General features: G+C 37.8%; 1 protein-coding gene across 1 annotated transcript in view; it reads right to left on the reverse strand.

Annotated features, from left to right (window-relative positions):
* Window positions 1-25744, reverse strand: part of RSPH1 (radial spoke head component 1) — a 49123-nt gene that overhangs the window by 15167 nt on the left and 8212 nt on the right. Inside the window, exons 2-5 of the mRNA XM_036747871.1 lie at window positions 22979-23092; window positions 22794-22899; window positions 14490-14580; window positions 2392-2527 (exon numbers count right to left, since the gene is read on the reverse strand). Coding sequence (XP_036603766.1) covers window positions 2392-2527; window positions 14490-14580; window positions 22794-22899; window positions 22979-23092 — 447 coding nt within the window. The remainder of the gene's footprint in view (window positions 1-2391; window positions 2528-14489; window positions 14581-22793; window positions 22900-22978; window positions 23093-25744) is intronic.

Here is a 25744-nt window from a genome sequence, read left to right on the forward strand (position 1 = left end):
GGAGGAGAGACCCCAATGAAAGAGGGATAAATAATGAGGCACTCTAGATAATCTGTTAATGGATAACTTTGACTTGATTAAATTGAGACCCAGAAAATTATAATACTTTCTAACTGGAAGTTGACAACTATACAACCTACCCAGAAGAAATGGACTGGATGCCAAATGACCAGATTATGCTACACAAGTGGATGGATCTATCCATTAAGTTGATCTATTTGTACATCATGTATATCTTAGACAGAAGGTAGCCAGGACCAAAATTTAATAGAAGGAAAAGAGTAATCTCAATTTCAATGACTCCACACTTCTCTATAAACAAAATTCCAATTTTTTTACACCAATGTTCTAGATGCTATTTCACGGAATAATACAGCCTTTAACTAATCAAAACTACAATGCCCAAAGTACAATGGAAAGATGTTTTAATTGCTCACAGTTGAACTGGGCCAGTATAATAAAAATTATCCTACCAAAATTGATATACCCATTTTCCCTTTGCATTTTGGAATAGTGTATCATAATATTTTCTTTAATTTCATAAACAAAGAGAAATTCTGGGCTCTTCCAATTGATTTCCCTGACAACTGAAGTTCTGTGTCTTGGCTTTCTGAAATCTTTATTGAATGACATTGAAATTCTAACATTTAACTAATACAATCCTTGTAGATGCAAATTTGAGTTTTCCTCTTTTAGTGAACTACAGATTCTATTGATTTTTACTTCTCCCCTGTTTCTAATATTTTGGAGTAATCTTCTATTATTTCCTGCAGTGTGATATTTAGGATATTCATTGTATTTTTCCAGGTGATCTATGATCCTTAAGTTACTTCTATACATTCTACCTTTAAAGTGAGTTTTTCTGGCTAGTTAAGGAGATCACATTTTTCCCTAATATCTTTTGATTCTGTTCAAACTTTCTTCCATTCCTGGATTTTTGAATTTCAAATCTGCTATTCTCTTTTGAAGAGATTCTCTTTAGTGTGTTTCAAATATTCTACTTTCTTGTTTACTTACTGGTTTCCTTTTTTTGACAGCTTTGTTTTCTGCATTTATTTCGTCATTATTTCTTCTTTGAAATCTTTTTTTTCCTATCTTGAACCAATATGGGGTTTCTTGTTATTGTTCCATTATTTCAGGGTGTTCCACAAAGTATTATGTTCTTGCCTTTTTCTCCATTGAAGGTTTCCATTAAAGGTTTTCATCTTTCATATTGATTGCATCATAAACTCTTCCTGATTGCTTCCTTATTTTTCCCTTTTTGGGAATTTCATTAGTGGTTTAGCTGCATGTGGCTAGGTTTATTATCTACCCTTCCTCTGGTTTATTTATGCCTCTTCCATTTCATGCACCACTGATTCTTGCCCTTTTGTTTGTTCCAGATCCAGTACCATTCATTTTCTCCTGTCCATAGTATAGAGGGTAGACTTCTTCAGTGACCTCATTAAGAAGTAGGTACAGGTTCTAAATGCATCCATGCTACAGGGAAACATCAAGTGAGGAGAGGTGATCACATCTCGGTGGGATACCTTCCCTTCTTCTACTGTTCAGTCTTTTCTCCAACCTAGTTGGTTTCTTTCTCCATCTCAAAGCTGGGCAAGTTCACTGTACTTCCTCCATTAAGGAGTAGGCATGAAAGGATCAGGCTAGGTCACTGTCAAGAGGGAACAAGATGGAAGACACCCTCAGCCAAAGCTAAAAGGAAGAATCAGATGCACTGGGTGCAAGAAGGGGAGTGAGATCACCATCAAGTCCTCTGCTGCAATTTCAGAAGACTTTGTATGGAGGTGTTTCCTGTAATTTCTTTTTATTTGACTATTTTATTTGATGAATTTCTTATTGTTTTGAGGTGGAAGTGGTGGTGGTGGGGGTGATTATTTTGATGTTGTCACTCAGTCTGTCACACAATCGGAAATATCCCTGAGAGATGCTGACTTTCAAAGAATGTAAGGGAGGTCAGAAAGTTTACTTATAATTACATGATATATGTGTAAGAGTCTTTTATGAAGAACAAACATTTGACTTCCCAATTGTTGAGAAATAAATATTTATTTAAAAAGGAATTAAAAAGCTTCACTAATATTTTTGGAGAGGTACAATGAAATAAGAAAAGGGATGTGAGAAAAAATGTTATTGGGATACTCATAGAAAGTCTTACTCCATCCACATCTTGCTCCTCTGTTGACAATAAAGGTAGAAGTGGCAAGATAATGATTCACAGAGTGAGACAGAAAATCTTAATGTTCTCATATCTCATACCAAACTGTAATTTCACAGGGTGCCTCCATATTTTAAAAAATATTTACAATTTTTAGTATTTTCATTTTATAATTTTTACATATTGAAAGATACTTAATGGAAGTATTTTAATGCACTTTTAAAATTACTTACAATTTTATTTATGAACTTGCCCTGGTATCTATGGTTGAGGTGAACAAATTCTCCTGATCCTTCCTGTTGTCCATTTATCCAAGTACCAATATACTTAGAGCCAGTCTCAGCATAGAGATATGTGCCTTGCCCCTGCCTGTTTAAGATTGAAAAGATTTTAATTTTGTATAGGTTAAAATTTAAAGAATTTTTAAAAAATTAATTGGGAAATAAAGTTTTACAGATTATAAAGAAAAAAGCCAAGAAGAAGCCAAGTTCCAAGGTGTAGAGAAAAAGAGCAAAGTATTAGGAATCAAATGATTTGGGAGTAATTTCCTGGCTCTATTATTTATTGCGTGGCCTTGGGCGAATCACTTTAGATTTAAAGCTCAAAGGGACCTTGTTGATCGCCTGGTCCAACCTCTTCATTTTGCATCTATGTTATATATGAGCAGTAGGCTGTGGGCCTCAATTTCCTAATCTACACAGTAAGTGGGTTAGACTAGATCAAAGATGTCAAACTCTGGCCACATAAGACCAGAAGAACTCCAGTGTGGGGTAGGAATCAGATTCAAATGTAATTGGGAAATGTTTAACAAAAAAATCAATAAAAATATAACTCAGCAGAGATAATGGTAATTGGTTGTTTTCAAGGTCAGTATGGGACCTGCAGGGATCCATTTCTGTTTGAGTTTTATACCACTGAACCACGTAATATCTAAAAGTCCCTTGTAATTCTAAATAAAAACAAAACTATGGAATAGCTGGTAACCTTTTGTTGGAGGCTTAGAAATGTCCTTGAATCTCAGAGTTGGAAAGAACTCTAAGATGCCATCTAAACCAAGAGCTGGTCAAGAAAATCTTCTACGAAATATCCACTACACCCCAAAGTGGCCTGGTTCCCTTTAGACAGCTCTAATTATTAGGAAGCCTTTCTTTGTATCAAGATTTGGATCTGCCTTTGAAATATCCACTTCCTAGTCAGAGTTGTGCCTTCTGGGACCAAGAGGACAAGCCTAATCTCTCTTGCAAATATTTTACAAATATTTGAAGACAATTACTAACAGTTCAGAGTCCTATGCTCTGCAGCATGAATATCCCTCATTTCTGTCAATGTTCCTCATAGAGCATGATTTCAAGGCACTGTGGCCACACTGCTTTGATCATTTCTCCAGCTTATTGACATCCTTCCTAAAATGAGGGAACCCAGAATTAATGCTTATTAATCCAGAATTAATCCAAATGTGGTCTCACCAAGGAAGAATACAACAAGACTATCTCTTCCCTAACGTTAGCTAGGTACTGTGACTCTCTTAAAATAGCCTCACACTGAATTAGCTTGTTTGTCACACTCAATACTATCTAATGTCTATTCTAGCTTTAAATCCAAGTAAAACTATAAATAGCTTGATGGCCTTCCTGGTGTAATGACAATTTCGATTTGAAGATCTTTCCCACTCATTAATAGGTCATGTGACCTGCTTATGTCAGAGGAAGCCTAAGTCACATGTGGTGGGAGGAGCTTGCTGAAAGGAAAAGGAAAGTATGTCACAGGAAATGCTGAGAGAGCCATTAGAGCTGAGGCAAAGAGCAGACGTGTGGTATGCTGTGAGCATACTTGTGGGAAGGCCCCAGCAGGAGGGCAGATGGTTTTGGGATGGCATGGCTCCATGCTGTGATATTGTGTATTGAATTCTTTGCTGCTGCGATGGATTGGGCTTATTGGTTATGGGAGCTGGTTCTCTGGTGTCTGAATAAATGTTTTACTTCTTCTACCTTCTATGTGGAGAGTTTCTTATATTTTGCGATATGGAACCACATAGGTATTTTGACAATTATCATCTACATTGTGATTATTGCCTTGCTGACACAAATAAATATTGATAAACTTAGTAAAACCCTTACTGAACTTGTAGTTCATTAAAATTGTCAGATGTTTTTCAGATGAATTATTTATCTAGTCATGTTTCCCTCATCTTGTACTTGTGAAGTTAGTTTTTGAAACAAACTGTAAGATGTGATTCAACTCTATTTTTAAATTTCATCTTATGAGAAATAGCATTGTAATGGATAACATCCTAGACCTTGTGTCTGGAAGACATGGGATTAAATTCTGTCACATTTACTAGTTGGATGAAAATAGAAAAGTCTCTTAACCTCTCAGCGTCAGAAAATTTAAAAAAAAATGATCAATTATAGACACGTTGTAGTCTGTATCAGTAAATAAAATTCTACACTAAAGAAATTATAGGTCCTTGACATAGGTTTCATTTTATCAAACTGGGTCCAACATTCTAGCCTTTCAAGTTTATCTTAGATTTTTCTGCATTAGTTGGTTAACTTTTACTCCTAGTTTTATGGTACCTGAAAATTTAACATGATGCTATTTATTCCTCTATTTAAGTCATTGATAAAAATATTAAACAAATTATGCCCCCTAGTTTCCTTCAAATCCCAACTAAAATTTCATCTTCTACAGGAAGTCTTTCCTGATCCCTCTTAATTTTAGCACTATTTTTCAACTGATTATCTCCAATTTATTCTGCATTATCTTCATTGGACATAGTTGTTTGCATGCTCTGTCCATCATTAGTCTGTGAGTTCCTTCAGAGCAGGGACAGTCTTTTTCATTTCTTCATATTCCTAGGACATAGCACAGTTCTTGGCACAAAGTAAGTGCTTAATAAATAACAAGGACAAGGACAGATTCCTAGAGTATTGTAATAGAGCCATTCATCCAACTTGACATTAACTTTTGTTTTATTGTTTCTTGATGTCTCATGGAATCATTAGCTTCCACTTGACCAGTTCCAATTTATAAGGAGTTATTTTCTTCAGTGAGGTTTTGTAGCTCTTTTACCAAGCTATTAATTCTCTTTTCGTAATTTTCTTTATTGCTCTCATTTCTTTTCCCAAGTTCCCCCTATCATTCTGATTTGATCTTTAAAATAATTTTTTGCTCTTTTTAAAAACCTCTTCCTTTAGCTTTTCTAGGGATTTTTGTTGGGCTTGTGTTCAATCTGCATTTTTCTTGAGGCTTTGCTTGTAGATGTTTTCAAGTCATTGTTTGTGTCTTGAGCTTGCTGTCACTATAGAAGATTTTTATGGTCAGATTCTTTTTTTGTTGTTTTCTCTTTTGTCCAGCCTATTTCTTGACTTTATGTTAGAGTTGAGCTCTGCTCACCTGTGAGATGGATAGTTGGCCTGAGTTTCTGCAGGGGAGCCTATAGGTTTTCAGTGGCTCCAAGGTGGTGTGATGCATGGAGAGATCTGGTCACTGCCCTCCTGCTCTGCACTTTGGTCCTTAACCAGGTAGGGATCCTGCTCCCTCGTGAATGTGGCCATTCCTCTCTGCCCCAGAATTGCTACCCATGACTGGGTAAGAGGCTACATATCTACCATATGGTGCAAGGTCTTATGCCCAGGGCTAGCACAGGAGTCTCCTGGAATCTCTTTCTGACCAGCTTTTCAGTCACCTTACCATTCCTGTGCATTGGGCATGCCCAGTATTCCTGTGGTTGATGCTACAGCTTCCACCTTCAAGGCCCTCAGCTAGTGCCACTTCTATACCCACTCTAGTATCTGCAGACCTCTCTATATCAGCTGCCCTGGGCCAGAACAGTGATTTATTCTAACTTTTTGTTGGTTTTTTTGCTCAGAATTTGATTTGACATTTTCTGTGCTCATCTCATAGGAGAGTTTCTGGAAGAAGTGTGGCAGTTATGACCCTTCAATCTATCATCTTGACTCTACCCTCAATTTGACATTAACTTTTAAAAATTAATCTTTGATTATAGTCATCCAAGTCATTCCAAATCCAGTAAATAAATTAATTTCTAGCCTAAATCCACAAGAACAATACAGGAGGCTTTGTCAAATATTTTGCTAAAATACAGATAATCTACAACATATCTACAAAAATTCCAGATATACCAGTCTAGATTACAATTTTTTTTGATCCAGAAAGAGTAGAATTGGAAAGACTCCTGCCAATCCTAAGTAAAAATCTCTACTCTTTCTGCTTTTGTTTTAGTATGCCTTTTTCAAGGAGTCATTGATTTCTGTTTGGACCATTCTAACTTCTGAGGAAGCTGTGACTTTGGCAAGGTTTTGCACCTCCTATACCAAGCCATTTATTATCTTTCTATTCTTTCCTCTAAAGCTTTCATTACATTTTAAATTCCTTTCCCTAGAGCATTCATGTAATTTGTAATGTTATTTTTAAACTCTTGCATTGTTTCTTCCAGGGATTTCGCTAAAGCTTGTGGCAAAGCACTCTTTTTATTTGAGACTTTGCTTATAGATGTTGTGAATTTTTTCCTGAATTTTTATTTCATACGTTCCTGGATGACCTTTTTATGGTCAGTGCCTTCTTCTGTTTACTAATTTTTCTAGCCTTACTTCCTTAATGAGGACTTTGTGTCAGGGCAACTGTGAATTCCTCTGGAAGGAATACTGGGGCTTTGTTTGGTCCCAATCTATGCTATCTGGGGTCTTGCAACTGCTTCCTCTGGGTGTGGAGTGCAGTGTTCTTCAGGGACCTCAGTTAGTGCAAGCCAGCAAAATAAAGACATTCAGTTCCTTAAGTGATCTTATCTGGGGCATGGTCTGATTGCTGTCCTCCTGGTATGAGCTGTGCCAGACAAGGATCAGATAGTTGAAGGCTCTAGGTATCCCTGATCCAAACTCTAATTACAATGCTACTAAGCACACAACTTTAAGATCTATGCTCTACATGCTGGAAGGCTTCTCTGTCCATTGCTTGTAGGCTAGGCTTCTATGACTGAAGCGTTTTGCTACTGTTTTTAAATTTCTGGTTCAATATCTCTCTCTCTCTCTCTCTCTCTCTCTCTCTCTCTCTCTCTCTCTCTCTCTTTCTCTCTCTTCCTCCCTCCTTCCCTCCCAGGAACAAGCCCAGGAAGTCCAATTGTTTGATTCATCTGTACCCTGTAAGAAGCATGGCCAACTAAGCAACCTATCACAAAAGGAGGAATCTTCTAGGACTCATCTCGAAAAGGTTTGAACTCCACGATATAGATTCTGTGAGTTGATCATTGGATACATCCCACATTCCACTTTTGCAACAAAAACACCTTCTTCTTTCTATTAAGATCATTGTGCAACTGGTCTTGCATTTTTTGTGCAACAGAGAGCCACCAAAACTAAATTTCTCTGGATGTTTCCCTATTGTATATCTCTAAAATTCCATGTGTCTATATATCATCAATTTCCCAAGGCCCCCATGGCCCTGTTAGCAATCACAGAGACTTATCAAGAATTTGAGAACACTTTCCATTTTCTGGTGATTTACAGATTCTTCACATCTCTCTCAAAGTATTGATAGCTTATCATCAGATGCTGTCAGTATCCTTGTCTCTGTGGTACTGCTTACATTAGGAGTCTTCTGTGTGGCTCTAGGTGCTTTGATAGACATTAATACTTTAGGCGTACATATGCATATTATAAATATCAACCACCATACTTGTAATGGATTCAAGAATACAACTCACAGCTAAAACCTTCCATGTGTTGTCTCCCCAATTAAAATGTTAGTTCCTTCAGATCAGAGACTATCTGTATCCCCAGGACCTAGCACAATGCTTTGCATGTATTAAGTATTTAATAAATGCTTCAGTCATTTGGGTATCAGTACTGGCAAACAAAATCTCAACAGAACTGTTCAGACATGAAAAAGAAACACACCAGAAAATACACTGTTCAATACCAGTCTAAACAAAAGAGAAAAATTTCTAATTTTTTATAGTGGATCCCTACAAAAGTATGTTATTCAAATAGGAGAGCTACAGATAGAAAATCTCTCCAGGGGACCTGCAAATGTGAAGGACATCTAAATATATTTCAGATGAAACACACAGTAAAAATCCTCTTCTATCACTCCCTCAACTTGGTTTGGCATGATGTGGGTCCAGAGAGAGATGGCTGCTACTTTGGGTTCCAGGACTAAACTTGTGGATGGCTACTCCAAGTATAATAGCTTCTGAGCTCTCACAATGATCTTCCCATTTGCAATCAGAAAGTACACAATTAACTTTTACCAAGGGGATTTACTAAGACAGCATATTAAGAAAATTTGATGTAAAAAAAAAAACACATTCCCACATAAGTCTGAAGTATACTCTCCCACAAATGTACACAGTATCATGGGAAGAGTAAGTTCAGACTTAGTGTAAAATGGTAGGCAGGAACACACATAAGATTCATATATGACAAAGAGTAATTCTAACTCTTGTTATTTCATGAACCTGAAGTCCTTGGTTTCTAGAGTCTTCATGCAGTCACATTTCAGTGCAGTGTTTCTGCCTGGTAGGTCGCTCCATGTGTTGCTCACAGGACGTGGCATCTGTGATGGACAGGTCTATCTGCTGGGCTTGCTCCTCATGGACCACTGTAACTTTCAATACCTCCAGCTTCAGGATCAGCAGCAACCCTTGCTGATCCTTGGCTCCCTCTGCTGCTTGCCATCTCCCAGGAAGAACTTGAGAAAATAGAGGTTCAGTCTTTCCTTTTACAACTCTGTGGTTCAAGCTGGGTCCCCTTAGTGAAAAACTTCACCCTAACTTATGACCACAATTTTATAAATCTTCAGCTATAACCAAAAAATTAATGGTCATTTACCCAATAATAACCAAATGGCTCTAGTGTTTCTCCAATCAGCCTATGCAAATGAGTGGCTTATGAAAAGATGGTGAGGCAATCTATGAAATTTCGTTATCTCTGCTGGCCTTTTCCTATACCAGTGCACTACTGAAAATCTCAGATTCATTAAAAGATGTAGACTCGCACCCTTACATCTCATTGTTTCTGTCCTTACCCCTTATGGCCTTTATCTGAGGTCTGAAAGAGGTATACTCTCATGGAGGCAATTTCCACAACACTGTTTCTTGAGGAATAAGAGCACATGCCCATATCAATGGGTGATGCTACAAAAAAAAGGAGCCTAAAGACCAACAAAGAGAAGGTGCCCACCCCAGGGCCATTTTCTCTGCCCACAGTGATGTGGGTACACACGAAGGATGTGAGAATTTAAAAGTAGAGGACCTGATCCTGCTAACAAAGGAACTTCAAAGTCAGTAAAGAGAGCTATCTATACAGACTAAACCAATTCTTGGGTATGTTTAAGAAATCATTCTTTACCCTTTCACTTGTGCCTCTCAGAGAGTTACAACTAGAGGGTGAGATTTTTCTCTCTTTTCTCCCTCCCCATGATGGCAATGAATGAATGAATTACAAGGCATTTTTAAAGCTCTGTGCTAAGGGCTGGGGATGGAAATGCAAAAGCAAAAAAACAGTGCCTGACCTCAGAGAACTTACATTCTAAGAGGATACAGTACATAAAGGAAAGCGATGGCCCTGAAGAGATATTTTCGTTTTGAAGAGTACAGGACTAGTGAGCAGAGCCTTAGGAGAGTAGAATGCTACATGTTTTTCCAGATAAATAAAAGAATTGATTTAATAATAGATTCAGAATTAGGAGTGGCACAAAGGGCACAACTGAAAAGTGAAGACATACACAGAATAAAAGCAAAAACAAAACTTTACAACATAGAAAATCATAAACAAGGAAACCACATTTTGCTGAAAGGAGCCATAAACCAAACCAATATTAATAGTAAACTCATACTGCTCCAAATGCTTTAGGATCTAAATTTAGGATCAAATCAAAATAGTTACCAATGAGAGAGGCACCAACATCTGGGTTGTAGAAGCCAGGGGCTCCAGCAGCTACCCAGAGTCTCATCTGGTCAAATCACAGTGAGTGAGAGCCCCAAAACAAAACACCAACCTCAGAGCTCTTATACCCTGTTCAGGGACCTGAGGGCTCAGAGCCTACTTAGCAAAAAGGTGTGGGGCCTGGGGCCTGGGGCTTTCTTGTTTCTTAAGCAGGTCAAAGACTCTTGATTCAATCAAAGAAACAAAAGACAACAAAAAGTCCACTTTGCTTGCCATTACATTTGAAAGGCAAGACTCATCAAAGGTATTTGATTATCTTAGCATTCTAAAAGAGAAAACAAAAAATTCCCACCTTAATTACCATAACATGAGCACAGCAATATTACAAATAAATAGCATAATTTACAGCCCCTAACACAATAAAAACAGCAATCAGTTTAGAGTACAAATAAAAGATATAGACCCAAATGGAGACTTAAGAACAAAATCCTAAATAACAACTTGCCAAAGAACTAATCACTGAAACAATTTGTAATTTTCTGAAAGAAAATTATAAAGATGAAGCAACATGCTAAAATGTCTGGGATGCAGTTAAAGCAGTCCTCGAGGGAAAAAGTATATCACCAAAACATAAAAATGACAAAATGAAAAGAGAGAGGATTAACTGAACTACATACTTCTTAAATTTAGAAAAGCAGCAAACCCAAAATAAGCAGAGGAGATATTCAAAATTAGAGGGAAAAGAAAATAGAAAAACTGAAAACTAAAAATACTATAGAAATGACAAACAAAGCTAAAAGCTGGATCTTTGAAAAGACTAACAAAAATGATAAATATTTAGCCAGTCTCATTAAAAAGAAGGAAGAAAATCAAATCAACAAAATAGCAAAGGACCAAGTGAAATCACAACAAAGGCAGAACTGTGAGAATCTACGATGCAGTTATATGCTTTTCAAAAAAACTGAGTAAAAAAGAAATATAAGAATACTTTCAAAAATATGAAATATCCAAACTAACTGAATACCAAATAGAAATCTTAAATATTCCAATTTCAGAAAATGAAATAGAACTATCTGTACAGAAACTACCAAAGGGGAAAGGTTCAGGAGAGAAATTTGCTGGTCCTGATGGATTCACTAGAATTCTATCAAAATTTTAAAGAAAAATTAGGACCAATACTATCCAAATTATGCTCAAAAATTGAGGGGGTGAAAGGGTTCTAATAGACTCTTTTTGTGACACAAAAATAGTCCTGATACCTAAACTAGGGAAGCATAAAGCAGAGAAGGAAAACTAGAGACTGATATCATTAATGAATACTGATTCAAAAAATTTTAATAGATTCTTGTCAGACTACAATAATTCATCCATGAAATCATTCATTATGACAAAGTATGCAAGGGTGTTTCAACATTAGGAAAATAATCAATATAATTAATCACACTACAAACAAAAACATCTACATCCATGTATTATCTCAATAGATGTACAAAAAGCCTTTGAAAAAGTTTGTATACATACACATACACACACATATGTGTGTGTATACATATACATACATGCATGCATGCACATATATACATATACATACATATACACACATATATACATACACACACACATATACATATATATATATACACATCTGGGAAAAAATTTCTCAAATGAGTTCTTGCAACAAATAGAGGACACTTGAAATTTTTCCAATGCATGTGTGTGTATGCATATGTGTGTGTGTGTGTATACACACATATATACATATATATGTATATGTGTGTGTGTGTGTGTGTATGAGCTAAAACCCTTTAAAGTAAAGGCATAGAGAGACTTTTCTAATATCATAAAAGGTATCATATAAAACCAAAATCAAGCATTCTATGTAATGGAAATGCATTAACTTTCCCAATAAATATAGGAGTAAAGTAATGATGTCCCATCTCTCTAACATTATTTGAGAGAGTTCTAGAAATGCTAATAATAGCAATAAGACAAGAGAAAAAAATTAAAAATCAAAAGATAGGTACAGAAGAGACAAAACTATCCCTATTTGCTGATGACATGGTGTTTTACTTGGAAAATCCTGGAGAATCAGCAAAAATACTAATAAAGGCAATTAACAGCTTCAAAAAACATTGTAGGCTACAAAATAAGCCCATAAAAATAAAGAGCATTTTAATGTAATAACAAAATCCAAGAGGCAATACTACAAAGGGAAAATCCATTGAAAATTACTAGAAAATGCATAAAATATTTGGGACTAAGTCTACCAAAGCATACAAAATACTTGCATAGATTCAATTATCAAGTATTTCTTGAAGAAATATGGAACATCTTAAATAGGCCAAGGAATATTTGGTGCTCATGGCTAGGCCATGCCAATATTATGAAATCATTAACATTAAAAGTTGATTTGCAGTTTTAATGCTATGCCAATCAAACAATCTGAGGGATATTTTGTAGAACTTGATAATTAACAACAAAATTCATTTGGAGAAACGAAAGATCTAAACTATCAAGGAATAATGAAAAATATATAGAGATGAAGGGAAAATAGCAATTTCAGACCTCAAACTATATCATAAAGTAGCAGTCATAAAAATTATTTGATTTTGATTAAAAGTAGATCAGTGGAACAGACTGTACAAGGAAGAATAAAAAATAATGGACTATCCTATGTATTGCCAGGATCTATTGGAAAAATTTCAAATGCCCTCTACTTGTTGCAGGGACTCACTGGAGAAATTTTTGCCCAGATGTCAATATTTTGCAAGGATCCACTGGCGAAAATTATGGGCTGTCTATTAGATAAAGAATTTTCATATAGGATGGTGTGATTCTCATTTAAGGATAAAAGGCCACCCTCAGTTACTTCTTAGTTCCCAATTCCTGTTGGAAGAGACCTGAGTGTTCTGGGAGCTCATCTGAGACCAGATGTACCTTCTGAGAGGGCAAGGTCATTTTTTTCCCTTTTTTGTTCTCTTTTACTTTTCTAATTTTCTTTAGGTTGGAATACAGTCTGTTTCCTGGAGTTGGGAGTTTCCTCAGCAGGAGCTCAGAAGACAGCAGACCCTGGAGCCTCATCTCAAGGTATGAGATCCAGTTTTTCCCAAAAGTCCATAGCAGTACCCTAGGAATTTGTCCTAGCAGCTGGAGGAATTTATGAACATAAGCAATCAGTAAAATGGCAGGCATCAGATCAGCAACTGGCTGCATCCAATACAGAAGTGTCTGACAGTAGCGGGGCCATCTCCAGTTGTCTTGATCTGTATCTTGCCACTGGACCCAGTTGACTCCTGAGGAGAGAGTGAGGCTTGTAACTTTGCACAGTCCTGTGCAATTCACTTAAACCCAATTCACTTGCAAGTCAAGACATCAGCTTCCTGATGTTATTGGTCCTTTTTAAGAACAAATGACAAACAATAATCTGTGGGTAGTAGTAGCTGCTCTACTGAGGACCCTACTGGCCAGGTCCAGTTGGGCAATGCAGCTCCCTCCTTCCCTCCTTCCCTTCCTTCCTTCCTACCTTCCTCCTCTCCCTCCCTCCTCTCCCTTTTCTCTTTCCTCTCCCTCCTCTCCCTGTAGTTCACCTGGGCTGTATGTGGTAGCCAAGCTTCCTAGTTTTCCTACTTGTTTTGTTACCCAGGTTCTAAGTTCAGTTTTTCCTACATTGCTGAATGTGTATAAGCGATGTGAGCACTCCCCAAATTCTGGCACCTGAAGCAAAGCACTGATCACACTGACCTAATTATATGTCCATTTAATCCAGACCTAGCATTCTATTCCTACACCATGCTGCACCTATATTCTTCTTTCCTCATACATCTCCTCATTTTCCATCCAGCTGCATTCATTTTGGATTTGATCTCTCTAACTGCATTCATTTTAGATTTCTTTTATTTCTCTACCATGCCCCCATGCCAGGTCCCGACCCTTCTACCTCTCCATTTCAGTTTTCTTTTGTGTATAATCCTTTTTCGCTAGACTGTAGGCTCCTTAAGCGCAGGGCCTTTCTTTTTCACATTTATATCCCAGCACTTAGCATAGTGCCTGGTACATTAGTAGGTGCTTAATAAATATTTATTAACTAACTGACTGAGTCTTCTGTGCCCAATGGATAATGAGAGTAGTATGTACATGCTACCTTCTCCAGTTGTATGATGAAAACTTCTCCCACATAAACCTGTGGAAAGATGCCTTAATAAGTTACCATGAACCTGGTTTTCTGATAGAGTTACCACAGATTTATACTGAAGTGAATATTTTCCACAATGCTTTATTTTTAATTCAAGTACAATTTGAAATTAGTTTTGTAAATTTTATTATTCTAAATTTTCTTTCTTAATAAGAGTAATCAATCTAAAGATGTATCAGGATCTTTTGTTTGTCTAAATAAAAATATAAGCCTAAAGAAACAGTGAAAAACAAACCTTTGGTGAGCAAACCATTCTCCAGTATATGTATCATTATTTACATAGTAATAAACTCCATGGCCATGTCTTTGGTCATCTGCCCAGTCTCCTAAAATTAAAAATTCAAAAACAATGCCAGCATAAGCAATCCAATTTAAACTGTCTTTGAATGCTTATAAATTACTATGGTATTTACACACACATACACACACACACACACGCACGCACACACACATACACACATGGAGGAAGTACCCTCAGAAAGTGAAATAAGGGTACTTTTAAAAAGTTTTATTGATGCTTTTTATTTTTACACCATGGTCTATTCTTAATAAAACTCCATCCAAAAAACCCTCTTTTGTAACAGAAATTCGACTCTGGCAAAAAAAAAAAAACAACAACCAAAAAAATACCTTGAAGGAAAGACCTGACCAATGCACAGATAGTGACCTTGACTCCTAAATCTAAGCCTCTTGCCTTTAAGAAAAAAAAAATGTATAGGGAGAAGATGTAAGAAATTAGAGATAGAAGAGTTTTACAAGGAAGAATGAAGAGATATGAGTGCAAACACAAGGAGAAGGACAGCTTCCAAGAGATATATAAGCCATAATTTAAAAGACCTGGACTGACTCTGCACTGTAGCATGATGGCACCAGGAATTCTCAACTCCTGGGCAACAAGAGCCAACCAAGGGATAGGGCAGATATAGTGACCTCAGTCACATAGTGAATTCTCTTTTCCAAATAACTGGGTGTGTAGGCTTGCTTGTGTCTTGTATGCCTTTTAATAGATTTTTGTTTGATATTTTGTTTCTACATCACCTAGATTTACTCCTATATCCCATCTTCTCCCCCCTTGCAGAAAGCAATCCTTTATGGAAGGAAGGTAAGAAGGAAGGAAGGGAGGAAGGAACAGAGAAAGGAAGGAAGGAAAGGAGGGAGGGAGGGAGGAAGGAAAGAAGGAAACTTTTTTTAAATTAATTTATTTATTTTTAGTTTACCACACACTGTTCTACATAATTTTGAGTTCCAGATTTTCTCCCCTCCCTCCCCTCTCCCTTCCCAAAACGGCATGGAATCTTATATAACTACCATGTATAACTTTGCATTGAATTAATTTATACACTAGTCAAGTTGTGGAGAAGAATTATGACCAATGGAATGAATCATGAGAAAGAAGAAACAGAACCAAAAAAAAAAAAAACAACCCAAAAACAAAAGAGAAGCAAAAAAGGCGAGCATGTAGTGCGCCTCAATCTGTATTCAAACTTCACAGTTCTTTCTCTGGATGAAGAGAGCATTCTCCATCGCGAGTCCCCTGGAGCTGTCCTTGCACCTTGTGTTGCTGAGAAGAGCGAAGTATGTCAGGGTTGGTCCTCACAGAATCTATATATCTGTGGCTGTGCACAGCGTTCTCCTGGCTCTGCTCCGCTCACTCAGCATTATGTCGTGTAGGTTTTTCCAGGTTGTTACGAAGTCTGCATCATCCCCATTTCTTATGGCACAATAGTATTCCATCACCTTCATATACCACAGCTTGTTCAACCATTCCCCAATTGATGGGCATCCCTTTGATTTCCAATTCTTGGCTACCACAAAAAGAGCCGCTATAAATATCCTCGTACATATGGGTCCTTTTCCCGCTTGTGTGATTTCTTTGGGATACAACCCTAGAAGTGGTGTTGCTGGGTCAAAGGATATGAACATTTTTATAGCCCTTTGGGCATAGTTCCAAATTGCTCTCCAAAATGGCTGGATCAGCTCACAACTCCACCAGCAATGTAACAATGTTCCAATTTTACCACATCCTTTCCAGCATTTATCATTTTCCTGTTTTGTTATTTTAGCCAATCTGACAGGAGAGATGTGGTATCTAAGAGTTGTTTTGATTTGCATTTCTCTAATCAGTAGTGATCCAGAGCATTTTTTCATATGCCTATAGATAGCTTTAATTTCTTCCTCCGTAAACTGCCTGTTCATATCCTTTGACCATTTCTCAGTTGGGGAATGGCTTATATTCCTATATATTTGGCTCAGTTCCCTGTATATTTTAGAAATGAGGCCTTTATCAGAGATACTAGTTGCAAAGATTTTCTCCCAATTTTCTGCTTCCCTCCTAATTTTTTGTTGCATTGGCTTTTTTTGTACAAAAACATTTCAATTTGACATAATCAAAATTATCCATTTTGCATTTTATAATGCTCTCTATCTCTTGTTGGGTCATGAATTCTTTACTTTTCCATAAATGTGATAAGTAAACTATTCCTTGCTTTCCCAAATTACTTATAGTATCAGCTTTTACTCCTAAATCATGAACCCATTTTGACTTTATTTTGGTATATGGTGTGAGATATTGGTCTATGCCCAGTTTTTGCCCTAGGAAGGAAACTTTTAAAGGAAAAAAGAGGAACAGGAGAAAATAGTCCACAATAACCAATAACTATATTAGAAAATCTGGCATTACATGCAATGTTCCGCACCTGTGGGAACACACCTACCCTTGCAAAGAGGTGGAGGGCAAGGGGATAGGAGGAGATACTTTCTTATATCTCTTCTTTGGGGCCAGGATAGTAATTTAAAATTGTGCAACAGTTATTTTTTGCTTCTTCATGTTTATTTTTTTTTCCATTTACCTTGTTGTAGTAACTGTGTGCATTTCTTTCCTGGCTCTGCTTACTTCACTTTGCATCAGTTCATGCACATTTTTCTGTGCTCCTCTGTATTAACCATATTCTTTATTTTTTATAGCAGAGTACTATTTCATTACATTTATACAATACAATTTATTTAATCATTCATTAATCAATAGGATTCTATCTTTTTTCAAATTCTTCACTACCACTATTACTACATGTATTACTATAAACACTTTGGCATATATGGAGTTTTCCTTCTTGTCAATAATCCCCATACCTATTAGTGGAATCTCTAGGTCACAGAGTATGGACACTTCAGTGGCTTTATTTACATACTCTAATTCCTAATTGTTTTCTAGAATAGTTGTACTGATTTATAGCTCTAGCACCAATGCATTAGTATGCTTGTCTTTCCCCAACTCCTCCATCATTGACTAGTCCCATCTCCTCAGTGTGAGATAAAACTTCAAGGTTGCTTTAATTTACATTTCTCTTATTAGTAATTTGGGGCAGCTTTTCATATGGTGGTTAAGAGTTTTCAGTTCTTCTTTTGATAACTGTTCATTTCCTTGGACCACCTATCTATTCAGGAATGGCTTTTGATACATGTTTCTGTTATATAATGTTAAGTAGTGAGTGGATTTTATTTAATAACAACAAATAGAGAGAGGCTAAGAAAGAGTGCAGCTTTTATCCTATCCTTGTTTGGTTTGGACTGAACTTGGAGGAAAATTTAGAACAATTCAGCAAAGGGGACAGACCAATATGAGACAGTAAAAGCCTGACAATGAATTCAGAATTCAGATACCTCTGTAAATGCAACTTTAAACTGGCACACACAAAAAAGTAAGCTTTGAAAGGGGTAAAGTGCAAGAATTTGTCTTTTCACTTTCCATGAACTTGGTGGTGGCCATTTGTAGGGGGGCGGGGGCATGAAGCCAAGATGGCAGCTAGAAAGCAGGGACTTGCCTAAAGTTCTCCCCATGTCCCTCCAAACACCTATAAAAATGGCTCTGAACAAATTCTAAAACTGCAGAACCCACAAAACAGCAGAGGGAAGCAGGGCTCCAGCCCAGGACAGCCTGGATGGTCTCTGGGTGAGGTCTATAGCACGGAACTGGGACCAGAGTGGAGCAGAGCCTAGAGTGGGCTGCGCCCAGACAAGCCAGAACAGGAGCCGGGTAGAACAGGCCGTAGCGCCCTGAATCAGTGAGCTATGGCAGATACCAGACTTCTAACCCACAAACACCTAAGACAACAGAGCAGGTTAGTGGGAAAAAACTGCTGGGACAGAATGAAAGGAGTTCACAGTTCGGCCACAGCCCTGGTAGCAGCAGAGGAGGTGCAGCTCTGAGGCTGCTTCCAGAACTACAGCTACAGTTGCTTCCAGCCCCAGGCCCACTTGGTGGGAGGAATTAAGTGGCAGATCAGAGCAGGAGTGCAGAGCCTGCTTGGATCTCAGTCATGGTCCAGGTTGGCAGTTCTTAGGGGAGGAGGAGTGCTACTGTGGCAGGGCTTGCTGTGTAGAAATAACTCTGAAAACAGCAGCACAGCCCCTCAAGCTTGGTACAAAGTACTCTTTGCTCTACAAGCAGTCATACCCCAACAAAAAGCTCAAGGGTCAAGTAAGTTGGCTGGGAACATGAACAGGCAGCGAAAACAGGCTCAGATTCAGATCTAGACTTTGGATTCTTTCTTTGGTGACAAAGAAGACCAAAACATAGAGCCAGAAGAAGTCAACAAAGTCAAAGAGCCTACATCAAAAGCCTCCAAGAAAAACATGAACTGGTCTCAGGCCATGGAAGAGCTCAAAAAGAATTTGGAAAAGCAAGTTAGAGAAGCAGAGGAAAAATTGGGAAGAGAAATAAGAATGATGTGAGAAAACCATGAAAAACAAGTCAATGACTTGCTAAAGGAGACCCAAAAAAATACTGAAGAAAATAACATCTTAAAAAATAGACTAACTCAAATGGTAAAAGAGCTCCAAAAAGTCAATGAGGAGAAGAATGCCTTGAAAGGCAGAATTAGCCAAATGGAAAAGGAGGTCCAAAAGACCACTGAAGAAAATACTACCTTGAAAATTAGATTGGAGCAAGTAGAAGCTAGTGACTTGATGAGAAATCAAGATATTATAAAACAGAACTAAAGGAATGAAAAAGTGGAAGACAATGTAAAATATCTCATTGGAAAAACCACTGACCTGGAAAATAGATCCAGGAGAGATAATTTAAAAATTCTTGGACTACCTGAAAGCCGTGATCAAAAAAAGAGCCTAGATATCATCTTTCAAGAAATTATCAAGGAGAACTGCCCTGATATTCTAGACCCAGAGGGTAAAATGGAAATTGAAAGAATCCACAGATCGCATCCTGAAAAAGATCCCAAAAAGAAAACTCCTAGGAATATTGTCACCAAATTCCAGAGCTCCCAGATAAAGGAGAAAATACTACAAGCAGCCAGAAAGAAACAATTTGAGTATTGTGGAAACACAATCAGAATAATCCAAGATCTAGCAGCTTCTACACTAAGGGATGGAAGGGCTTGGAATATGATATTCTGGAGGTCAGTGGAGCTAGGATTAAAGCCAAGAATCACCTACCCAGCAAAACTGAGCATCATGCTCCAAGGCAAAATAAGGATTTTCAATAAAATAGAGGACTTTCCAGCTTCCTCAGTGAAAAGACGAGAGCTGAATAGAAAATTTGACTTTCAAACACAAGAATCAAGAGAAGCATGAAAAGGTAAACAAGAAAGAGAAATCCTAAGGGACTTACTAAAGTTGAACTGTTTTGTTTACATTCCGACCTGGAAAGATGATGTGTATAGTTCATGAGACCTTTCTCAGTATTAGGGCAGTTGAATGGAATGTACATATATATATATATATATATATATATATATAGACAGAGGGCACAGGGTGAGTTGAATATGAAGGGATGATATCTAAAAAAATAAAATAAATTTAAGGGATGAGAGAGGAATATATTGAGAGAGGGAGAAAGGGAGAGATAGAATGAGGTAAATTATCTCACATAAAAGTGGCAAGAAAAAGTAGTTCTGTTGGAAGGGAAGAGGGGGCAGGTGAGGGGGAATGAGTGGATCTTGCTCTCATCGGATTTGACTTGAGGAACGAATAACATACACACTCAATTGGGTGTCTTACTCCACAGGAAAGTAAAGGGAAGGGGATAAAAAAGGGGGGATGATAGAAGGGAAGGCAGATGGGGGAGGAGGTAACCAAAAGCAAACACTTTTGAAAAGGGACAGGGTCAAGGAAGAAAATTGAATAATGGGGGACAGGATAGGATGGAAGGAAATATAGTTAGCCTTTCACAACATGAATATTGTGGAAGTGTTTTACATAGTGATACATGTGTGACCTATGTTGACCTTCCTAGGGAAGGTGGGTGGGAAGGGAAGAGAGGAGAGAATTTAGAACTCAAAGTTTTAAAAGCAGATGCTCAAAAAAAAAAGTTGTTTTTGCATGCAACTGGGAAACAAGATATATAGGGAATGGGGCATAGAAATCTATCCTGCCCTACAAGAACGTAAGGGGAAAGGGGAGGGGGGTAGGGGGAGTGGGGTGACAGAAGGGAGGGCTGACTGGGGAAAGAGGCAATCAGAATATATGCCATCTTGGATTGGGGGGAGGGCAGAAATGGGGATAAAATGTGTAACTCAAAATCTTGTGGAAATCAATGTTGAAAACTAAAATATTAAATAAAAATGATAAAATTCAAAAAACATAAATGCTTGTAACTTGAAAAATAAAAATAATATGCAAAAAGAAAGAAATGAGGGTGGTATAAAAATGAAAGATACCAATAAAAAATTTAAAGGGAAAAACATGTACTTATATAAGTATATATTATTCACACAAATGCACAAAGTGAATACAAGGCAGAGGTGGGAGGCATTAGCATGTTAGGGGTGGGGGTGGGGAGGGAGTCCCAAGAAAGGTCTTGTGTATGAGGCAGAGCTTGAGCTGAATTTCGAAGACAAGCCTTGGATTCCAGAACATGGAGATGAACAGGGCATACCTCCGAGGTATAGAAGGGGCACAGAGAGGGTAGGATGGAACAGTCTTTGTAAGAAACAGCCAGAAGACCACTTTGAAGGGGAGTGTCACATAATGAGGCTTGTGAACAGCTTTAAATACAAAATATGAGGCTTTGTATTTGATCCTGGGAGGAATGGAAAACCTGCAGCTTCTTGAGCAAGGGACAGACATGGTCACACCTATGCTTTGGAAACATTACCCTGGGGGACTGTGTTTAATTGAGAAGGATGCATTGAAAAGGAGGAAGACTTGAATAAAGGAGACCAATCAAGGGGGTACTGTAATAGTTTAGGCAAGTGAACAAAAGGGGATGGATAAGAAATTAGGAAGCAGGATCCACAAGATACAGTGATATGTGTGAGGAAGGAGATTGAGTTGTAAAGTTATTAGTTGTTGGGGCAGCTAGGTGGCCCAGCAAGTAGAGCTTCGGCCCTGGAGTCAGGAGGACCTGAGTTCAAATACAGCTTCAGACACTTGACACACTTACTAGCTGTGTGACCTTGGGCAAGTCACTTAACCCCAATTGCCTTGCCTTTCCCCCCTCAAAAAAAATTTTTTTGATTGTTAACATCAAGAAATGTTGAGAATTTCTCTAAGGCTGCAAACCTGCAGGACTGGGGGGAAAATGCCACCCTCAATAAAACAAGAGAATTAGGAAGAGGGGCAGGGTCGAGGGTCAAGAGAGTGAGCTATATTTTGGACATGTTGAGTTTAAAAATAGCATAGCTTTTTCCTTTCATGATTCTTGACATTCCCTCACCAACTAGTTCTTCGTGGGTCAAAATTACATTTAGAAAGTAATTTCCCTCATACTTTCTCTACCTTCTAAAATAAAGATGAAATTATCAGGAAGATAAAGAATTTACCAGATGCTTTTCTTACGGGAGAAAGAGAACTCCAGCATCAACAGCCTGTAGGATTCTCACACAGACTCTCTTTAAATCTATATCCTGCCTCAGTATCAGCTTTTGACACATTAGAAGCTCATCTTTCACTTCCTCCACACTGGCTTAGGATCAGCCTAAAATTCTTCCTACATTATGTCAATCACCTGATCAAAATCCTTCATTGGTTCCTCACTACCTACTAGATGAAGTCCCAAATTCCTTAGCTTGGCATTCAAGGGCCCAATCTAGCCCTATCTTTCTACCCTTTTCTCTGATTATTTCATAACATAATCACTCTGCTACAGCCAGACTGCTCTCCAAATATAATTTTAATATCTCCAACTAACCCTTTGCTCATGTCATTTCCCTCACTTGGTACTTGGTCCTTCTCTTTACCATTCTGAACACACAAACCCAAAATGAATTTTTAAAGCAATTATTATTTTTTGGTATTTATTAAATGTTATTTTATCTTGCCAGCTCTCCTTTTACATTTAAAGGTCCTGTCTCACTGGCTAGATCACGAAGTCCTTGAAGGAAGGAATTAAATTTTTATCCACTATCTCCCACAGTGGATATTGTTCATACTAACTATTCAATAAATTACTTTTGACTGACTGAACTGAAGAATTTGGAACTTCCCATGTATTTCAATGGTCACAGATAATCTCAGTCACCAGAAGAAAAACTGAACTGATTGTCTTATGTCAAAACAGTAATATATAAAAATACCATTTTACCTTCATATTTTGATCCATCTGGATAGATAAACAAGCCTTGACCATGTTTTTTATTTTGTTGGTATTCTCCAATGTATCGAGCACCACTCTTAAATCTGTAGGTCCCCTGAAATATATTGTTCTTGTCATTTCTAAGTCTAATTCAAAGAACACTTAAAAAAGTTAGATAACACATTCATTCCTACCTGACCATGTCTTTTACCAAATTCATAATGTCCATCATATATATCCCCATTAGGCAATATTGCTTTTCCTTTTCCATGTCGTTCACCTGCCTCATTGCGGTCTCCTTCATATTCCTTAAGAAAAGAGATAAGCAAAGTGAATTGATTTATGAAATGGATGAATTAGTAAAGAGTAAGCTATTAAAAAAGTATTTTAAAAATAGTGACTGTATAAAATATTAATAAGACTGGTAGAAGGAGCTTATGATGTATAATATCAGGGAGCTTCAGAAGCTTCTCTTATTCCCCAAACTATCTTTTTCATGTGCTAACTGATCTGAAATTTCTTTTAATTAATACAGGCTTTTTTATTCCACAATCAAAAATAAAGACTAAAGTGCACCCAGAGGTAACAATGCATTGCACTCACACTTAAGTATAGGTAACTCATATCAGATCCTTTCCTGAGAATAAGTGCACATGTGAATGAAGCGTAGTAATATAAGATTTTTGTTATATATATCATTTACTAAATGCATTTAACTGGTTTTCTTTTTTAATGTTTATTTTTTTCTCAATTACATGTAAACAAAAACATTTTAACATTTGTTTTTTAAAATTTTGAGTTCCAAATTCTCTCTCTCCCTTCCCTTCCCCCTCTTTCAGAAAGCAAACAATTAAATATAGATTATACATGTGCAATCATGCAAAACATTTCCACATTTAACTGGTTTTCTAAAAGCATTTAACTCGGTAGAACAAAAGACAGACTTGAAGATTTTACTCAGACAAGGGATCTCTCACACATATAAAACTTATATGACTCCATGCATAAAATGTATAGAAATTATAAATACACAACCACAGAGATAACTTTACTCAATCACCTACTTAGTTTCAGTGTTAAATAAGATACAAAACAAAAAGATCTATGGTTATCTAAGGTGTTGACCAATGTCATGGAAAATGAGAGGTGTAAGAGAGAAAAATACTTTGAATGTGGAGTCACAGAACTTGGATTTCACTCCCAGATCTGCTACTTATTCTATGACAAAAAAAAAAGATAAAATCACTCACTTTAAAAGATAAAATTGCACCAATCAAAGTAATACCTGGAGCACCATAAAACATGTTCTATGAAATCCACTGGAATGTGAAAGGGAATAGGCCGCCATCAACATATAGGAACAATGAGGAACCCCAAAGAACAGCGTTAAAAAAGTTAATATAACATAATGCATTATGTGCTGAACTTGGTGTCAGGAAGATCTAAGTTCAAGTCCCTCCTTTGACACCTACTAGTTGTTAAGTTGCATGCGGTGTTTGAGGACACCTCTGGTGTGAGTTTGGCTTGCTCATCCACCTTTAGTGTCTCACCTAAAAGAAGCTGTAGCAGGTGCTGCAGCCACACCCCAGTAAGCCATCTTGACAGACAGGTTAAGCCAGGTTGAGGGTAACTGACCCTGAAACCCTTCATTCAGTTAGGGTAGTACCTACCCCAAGCATGTGAATGAGTAGATGAGAACAACTTGTTCCAAAGGCCATGAAGGTGGCTGAAGCAGGTGCTATGGAGTGCTTAAAGCTTGGTCAGACATTGAAGACACCAATCATAAGGGGGTGGAGCCAAGATGGTGGCTTGAAAACAGGGACTCATTTGAGCTCTCCCAAATCCCTCCATACACCTGTAAAAATGACTCTAAACAAATTCTAGAGCTACAGAACCCACGAAATGACAGAGTGAAATAAGTCTTCAGCCTAAGACCCTGGGAAGGGTCTATCACACCGTGGTGGGAGCAGAGTGCAGCCCAGTTTGGGCCACACAGGAAGAGACCAGGCCAGAGTAGATGGAGTGGAGCAGGCCTCAAGGCCCCGAATCACTGAGCTCTGGCAGTTTCCAGACTTCTCAACCCACAAACACCAAAGACAACTGTTGGACCTGGGTGAGAGAAGTACGCAGTCCGGCCCCAGCCCTGAGGCAGTGGAGGTGGCTGCAGCTGCAGCTGTGGTGGGCACTTCCAGAGCTCCAGGCCCACAGACGGTGAGGGGAATCAGGTGGCTGATCAGAGTGGGAATGCAGGGATCTCTTTGCTGGCACTAAGGCAGCTTTTTCTTGCTTTGCCCTGCTTGGATCTGGGTCACAGTCCTAGCTGGCAGTTCTTGGAGGAGGAGGAGCACTGGTGTGATAGAGCTTGCAGTGACTGTGGAGAGGGAGTCCTCCTGGTAGTTACATGGCAGAAAGGAGTGCTTGCATTCACAGACCAGAGCACAGGCCAGGAGAGGAACATCATACAACCTCAGAATAGAAGTAGCTCTGAAAACAGAAGCATAAAACCCCTGAAACTTGAGACAAAGCACTCTTCACTCTGGAAGCAGTCGTACCCTGACAAAGAACTCAAAAGTCAATTAATGGGCTGGGAAAATGAGCAAGCAGTGTGAAAGGACTAGACTATAGAATCTTTCTTTGGTGACAAAGAAGATCAAAATATACAGCCAGAAGAAGTCAACAAAGTCAAAGAGCCTACGTCAAAAGCCTCCAAGAAAAACTTGAACTGCTCTCAAGCCATGGAAGAGCTCAAAAAGCATTGGGAAAATCAAGTAAGAGAAGTAGAGCAAAAACTGGGAAGAGAAATGAGAGTAATATAAGAAAATGATGAAAAAAGAATCAACAGCTTGCTAAAGCAGACCCAAAAAATTACTGAAGAAAATAACACCTTAAAAAATAGACTAACCCAAATGTTAAAAGAGCTCCAAAAAGCCAATGAGGAGAATGCCTTAAAAGGCAGAATT

Source organism: Trichosurus vulpecula, chromosome 2 (assembly GCF_011100635.1).
Source record: "Trichosurus vulpecula isolate mTriVul1 chromosome 2, mTriVul1.pri, whole genome shotgun sequence".
Lineage (NCBI taxonomy): Eukaryota > Metazoa > Chordata > Mammalia > Diprotodontia > Phalangeridae > Trichosurus > Trichosurus vulpecula.